At 29.7% G+C, this 6,978-nt stretch overlaps 1 protein-coding gene across 1 annotated transcript; it reads right to left on the bottom strand.

Moving 5' to 3' along the window:
* Positions 1-5,442: 5,442 nt before the first annotated feature.
* LOC112527586 (myb-related protein 308-like) lies at positions 5,443-6,736 on the bottom strand. Its single transcript, XM_025138308.1, has 2 exons — positions 6,427-6,736; positions 5,443-6,309 (listed from the first exon to the last, which is right to left on the bottom strand). The coding sequence occupies exons 1-2, from the start codon at positions 6,687-6,689 to the stop codon at positions 5,637-5,639; spliced, it is 936 nt and encodes a 311-aa protein (XP_024994076.1). The 5' UTR covers positions 6,690-6,736; the 3' UTR covers positions 5,443-5,636.
* Positions 6,737-6,978: the final 242 nt, after the last annotated feature.

The following is a 6,978-nucleotide window of genomic DNA, read 5'->3' as shown; positions in this document are numbered from 1 at the left end:
AAAATTAAAATAATGAAGATGATAATATCAATGATTAACACCCTCCACAATAAAAATGATTAATCAACCTCTCATAATTACAAAAAAATGAACAAAATGAAAAATTATGATTGGTTGAATGTGGTTTGCACGGTTTGTACAAATTGAGTGATTTGTATTTGATCGCTCCCATATATATATATATATATAATCCGGCACCCACCACCACTCCGGTGACCTGCTCCAGTCATCTTGTCTTACCAAGACATTGTCTCCGATGATCGGCCACTAAACATCCACCTGTGATAGTGGTACCACAGTGGTCTCAAAGTTTACTTGATGTGTTTTGGGTATCATATTATATGTATTTTGGGTATCACATTTGTGTTTCTTGGTGTATTTTTGGTATCACATGATATTCGTCGGAGGTTGGAGGTTGGAGAGAGAGAGGAGAGAGAAAAAATTCAAAATACCTAAAATGCTTTTTAATTATAATTTTAAGTCAAATTACCAAAAATATTAATTTTATAATTTATCTATTGATTAATTTGTAATAACTATATATATATATATATATATCAGTTATGATTATTGACTTCTAAACTAGTCTTACGTTTTAATTAACAAACTATTATTTTTATAAAATGTAAATAATTAAATTATAAGGTAATAAATAATTGTGAAATAAAAATAAATTTATATTTTATTTAAATATTTGATATGTATATAGAAAACCTTTTCCTTGGTTGTTGCTCCTCCTCTCACTACTTATCCATAACACCCCATTTATATGTTTTCCTTTAAAAGAAATTTTTTAAAAAAAACCAAAATTCGTAAAAAGATACCAAAAAAGGTAAAATCTTTATCCAATCCACTCAAAATCTTTGCTTGTCACATGAATCAAGATATGTTACAATTTCCCTTTTTCTTTTACTATTTTTTAATAATTTATTAATAAATTCGCTCTTCATTTTTACAATCACTAAATTAGTAAAAGGGGGTTGTTCGGCAACTATCGGTGTTGCTTCTGGTTGCTCAAAAACACAACCAATCAAACATAAAATAATTCAACCTGAAACAACTTAATATTTAATTGAGTTGTAATATTTTTAAACCGTAGGTATTGGATTGATATTAGGATACTGTTATTTGAATTCAACCCAAAGAAAACGCCATCCTTTTATTTATTGGATTTAGGATTTTTGTTGAATTTTTATTAATATATAAATTAGACAATTACACTATCATGTACGCTCTTCATATACACATATTTCGAATCTATTCACATCTCTAGATAACTAATTCGTATATATGTTTATTAAGTGTGAACATATATATGTAAATTGAGAAAATTAACTGAATGTGAGATACGTAAGAAGTATGAATAAGTTGTATCAAATGGTTGATGATGAATTTTTTTTATGAGTAGAGAAATAACATATTCAATGTTATAAGAATATTTTAATGTACAAAATATCAACCTGACTAACCCGACCAACCCGTACGGTTTGGATTTTGGGTTGTGTTAAGATTTTTTTTTTGATTAACCTGGATATCCAACCCACTATGCAAGCCGACTAATTCCAGGGCGATCACCTGCTTTGCAGATATCCTGGAGTCACCGCATTTGAACCTCCGTGGCCACAAGAGGATTTTTATTCCTCATTAGATTTGAACATGAAACCTCCTGGTACTTTTGACCTTTGGAGTCAAGCTCAAACCAATCAGACACCACTCTTGTAGTTGTTGTGTTAAGATTTTTCAAACCACAAGTAATGGGTTGGGTTGTTCAAATGTCTTCAACTCAATCAACCGAACCCATGAGCACCCTAGCGACAACGACGACGACTGATGGGAGTGACTATGAGTTATATATCAAACGAAGGTAAATCAGTTATTTTTAGTTTCCAGCTCATCCTCATCACAACTTGTTCTACCAGGATTTATTTTTGTCTCACGTTGTAGTTCTAGTCCATTTTTCATATTGCGTCAAACATGGACCAATGAGTTTTTGTATAGTCTCGTGTCACGTAAACATGAGTCAATGATTATGTTCGATTATATGTCGTGTCCTATCTCATGTACCAGATATAACCTTCAAAAAATACCTTAAATTAATTTAATTATTTTATAAAAACTAGAAAACAAGGATTAAAATTAAAATAAACCCAACTACAAAAGCTTATATCACAAAAGGATGGTTTTTATCCATCCAAAAGCAACATTTTGCAACACCCCAAAAAACTTTTGGATACCATTTCCTCTTTCTTTTTCCCAAGTCCAAATAATTTTCATTTTTTTTAATAAATTTATCACGTTATTGTTTCATTTTGACTTTTAAAGATCGTTTAAATTCACAAGTTGAACAACATCTTATTATTTGGATCGTGTAGGATTCGTGTTTGACCCGTCAAACGTTCAACGGAAAAAAGACCAACCCACGAAAGAAGTTATTAGATAATGTTTGAATTTGAAGTCTTCAGATGTTGTTGTATAAGTTTTGATTTTTCAAACCGTCAACAAACTAAAATTCATGGATACTATTGGAAGAAAGACGAAACAAGTTTCAATTAGAAGGACGTATACCCAACGAACATGCAACAAATGAATATTTCATATTAAAGACTAATAATAATTTATGTTAAAATACAAAATAATTATTAAGCACTACTAATACAACACAATATTCTATCATATTATCCGTCATTAAACTAAAATAATTTACATCTGTACTTTTAAATCCAAAAATATATCTAAAGTATGATAGAAATTTAAATTAAATAAATTATACCAAAAAACAATAATTTTACGACTTTTAATTTGATAATAATATCGATATATTTTTTGTGGGGTTTTTTACTCGTTTCTTCGAATTAGCAAAACATGTTCAATCTCCGTTTATAATTTATGTTTGTTCAAATATAAATTTTGATCTTTTGTAGTAAGACTTGCATTAGTTTTTCATTATGACGTCACAAGTTTTTTTTACATTGCATTAGACGAGTACACAACTAATAATATTATACGTATAGAGAAATGTTCAAATGAGAATGCTAACTATTTAAGAAAACAAGAAAAATGTCGTTAATGTATAAAATCACATGTGATTTTACATCAAACGGAAACGGACGATTTTTGAGGTCATTTAATTTGCAGGACAAGTTTATATATATATATATATATATATATTATAATAATTGTTAATTAGAAAGCATTAGATTAAAATTTTGGCAAGTTATTTTAGAAAAATGAAATTTAAAGTACAAAAATATTAAACTTATCTTTCTTTAAGGGGTGTTTGGGATTGTTTATTTGAACAACTTATATTTTTTTATAAAAGTGTTTATCAACTTGTTATAAGTTAGAATGTTTTTTACTTTTTCAAAAACTTTTTATTACTGATTTGACACCAGTATAAGTTGTTTATCCAAACATTCAAAAAAACTTATTACCGATACCACTAAAATAAGTCAATAAATTATTTTTATAACGTCTTTAATTGAAATTAAAAAAAGGTACCAAGATCTCCGTTTTTATTAGATCTGAATCGTAATAATCATTACCATTATCATCATATATCTCTAAATTATTTAAACTAATTTACCAATTTGGTCTAGTTTTTTTTTTTTTTTTTCTAATTTCAAATAGTCCCTAAAGTTTGAATTTTTCTAACGTTTGGTCCCTACCATAAAATGTAGTCAACTTCCGTTCGTTAAGTGAAAAACATTTTGGTCATTTTTCTATTTTTTGTTTGTTGATCATTTAAATAAATATAATATATTTATATAGTTCTATATTATATGAAAAATATATTAATGTACCATATACATATATATATATATATATATATATACTAGTTATGTACCCGCGCAATGCGGCGGGAGTCATGAATTTTAACGATTTTGGAGTTTCACTGGTTTTATAAGATAAGATTTAATGATGATATAGGTTATACTTGATCTTTACATATTAATACAATTTGAATAAATAAAAGTTATGGTTCTAATTACAAACTATCGATGAAAAAAATTGTATGACAGTTTAAAATCCAACATATTTAAATAACTCCACAAATATGTTTGATTTACACCAAGAGCAAAAAATCAAGAAACTTGAGTTTTAAGATAAACACTTACAACCAATAAAGAAAACTACAAATTTGACAGATCATAAGTCATGAAAAGACAAAAAAAAATGGGTTTTAAAATGAAATTTCAACTGCTTACCCTCTTTCTTGTCCAAAAACTCAGATTAAGGTTGAATTAATACATGTATATATATTTCAAAAAAAAACCCATGAACATATTAATTCAGAACATATTATACAGTACAATTTGGACAACCTAACCCCAAAATATATAGTATATATATAAATAAATAACTATAAAAGTATAAATCGTAAATATTAAAAATATTTTTTCACAGTATATATAATATATAATAATATAATTAAGTCAAAAAATATTCAATATTGGACTTATTTCGAAGGTATTAACGAGACGATTATAATGGTGTAACTTGTTAAAATAAAAATGTATTTTTTAAACATGTTTTAATTGATATACGATTATGTATGTTAATTTGATAAAAGTTTAAAATGAAATATTTAAAAGTAAATGACGTAAAGTAAATTAATTAACTAATTATAGGGATATAAAGTGTAAATTTAAAATTATAATTTTWAAAAAATTGGTTGTGAGAGGGTGAGTGTATGTGAGGGGGTGAGTGTATGTGAAGAGAGAAGGGGGTGAAAAAGTGACTAAAGGGTATATTTTGGTCATTTAAAATTTTAAAACTTTAAAACTTATGCTAAATTTGTTTAATAAGATAGTATATATATATATATATATATATATATACACACACACGTATAGAGAAAAATTGAGAAGACTGCCATATAGACTTCTTTGCTCAAGGATAAAAAAATAGCGATCAAGCACCAAGGCCCCTCCTTTTTTTTAAAGTATATAATATTTATATAGCACAAATAAAATAAATAAATTGCAATAAAATACTAAACATAAGACCTCACATATGAAAAATAACAAATTAACTACGACATCAATATTGCAACATTTTACAGAAGATATCCATATATTTGTTTCTTATAGTCAAATGATGCCACCACTTATAAAAATTTCTAGGTCGGTCTCTGGTTACGGTTACTATAATTTATAGTTTTTTGAAAGAAATCGACAAAAAGAAAACCCTTCACTTAATAGACATAAGTTAACTGTCGTTAGTGACAGGGACGAAAATGTTGCAAAAATACAAACTCGAGAGACTATTTTGAAATAAAAACTTAGGGGGGGCTAAATCCAGGACAAACTTAAAATCATAAGTACCAAATCCATAATTTACTTAAATATTTATTATAATATCAAAGTTTTTAATTTTATTTGATCAAAAGATATTTAATAATAATAACAAAAAAAAGCAATTTTGAGACATAATAATTATGAAATAGTAATTATAGAGAATTGATGTTACAAATTGTATATATATGAATGAGAAAAACCACTATTTACTTTTCTATGAACTAATTTTAGCATTATATTATAATTGTACAAAAAAGGAAAATTGCTAAAATATATATTCTTTGGAAAAAAAAAAATACAAAATATTTTGAATTAAAAAAAAGATGCCCAATTAAGGAATTATTTCATCTCCAAGCCTCTGTAGTCCAAAGCACCATTTTTCAAGCCTAAGAAATCATAACCAGTGCTGTTACCACTTGTACCATTCGTACAACTGCATTCCTTGCTGTTCGGTATACCCAAACTGCATGCAAAACATATGTTTCCACCACCGGAATTTCTCCCGCCGGTCATCAATGGTTGATGATGATGATACTCGACGGACTGGAATTGTTGTTGTATGTATGAAGATGATGGAATGGTATTATTTTGATGTTGATAATTGGGTTGGCCGATTCTTAACTCTAGATTCAAATCTGGGCACTTTTCTTGATTTTCCGGCGAGGTGTTCTTGATTTTCCGGCGATCGGGTGAATCACTAGGGATTTTCACATCTTCTTCTACTTCTTCGTTCTTAACAAGATGATGGGTGGTGGTGGGAACCGCGGGTGTAGTAGTTGCAAAGGATATGGTGGTTGTGGTGGTGACCTCCGGCGAAGAATTACGATTATGGTTGGCGGCGGAGACGGTGGTAATGTTATTATTAGAGTAATGATTGTTGGCATCGGTTATTGGCCGGTGAGTCGCCGGATCAATTCCCCGGTTAAAAAGCTTCCTTCTGATATGCGTATTCCAGTAATTCTTTATCTCATTATCCGTCCTCCCCGGCAATCTTCCGGCGATCAAAGACCACCTATTTATTCCCAAAATTAAATTTAAAAAAAAACCCATAATAAATTCTTTTTTCTTCAAAAAAAAACAAAATTTGCGATATGGGTATTGTTCTCTTATGAATAAACTGTGAACCTACTTGTTGCCAAGGAGGCTATGGAGTTTGATGATGAGTTCATCTTCTTCTTCAGTGAAGTTACCACGTTTGAGATCAGGTCGGAGATAATTGATCCACCGGAGACGGCAGCTTTTGCCACAGCGTAGGAGTCCGGCGGCCTTAGGGAGGGAACGCCAGCAGCCTTCGCCGTGAGCTCTGATATATGCAATAAGACGATCATCTTCTTCTTTGGTCCATGCACCTTTGTTTGTGTGTGCTTTTTCACAACAAGGAGACCTTCCCATATCCTTTTGTTTCTTGTTTATATTTTCCCAATTTATGAGAGAGAGAGAGAGAGAGAGAGAGAGAGTAGCCGGCCGTTTTGAGTACTTGATGTGGGATTTTATAAGCTTTTGACTATATAGGGGTTTGAGAGAGATATCTATGTGTATGTGTGTGTGTGAGAGAGAGAGAGAGAGAGAGAGAGAGAGAGAGATGAGAGAGAGAGAGAGGGGTATAATTGCTTCTAGATGTGAGTTGGTAAGGCAGGTTGGAGGGAGTGGCTGGTGGGCTTGTGTTATGATGATATTTACC

Source organism: Cynara cardunculus (genome assembly GCF_001531365.2).
Source record: "Cynara cardunculus var. scolymus isolate 2C chromosome LG 15, CcrdV1, whole genome shotgun sequence".
In the NCBI taxonomy this organism is placed as follows: Eukaryota; Viridiplantae; Streptophyta; class Magnoliopsida; order Asterales; family Asteraceae; genus Cynara; species Cynara cardunculus.
The sequence above is the reverse complement of the archived record's forward strand: the minus strand, read 5'-3'. Positions and strand labels throughout refer to the sequence as shown.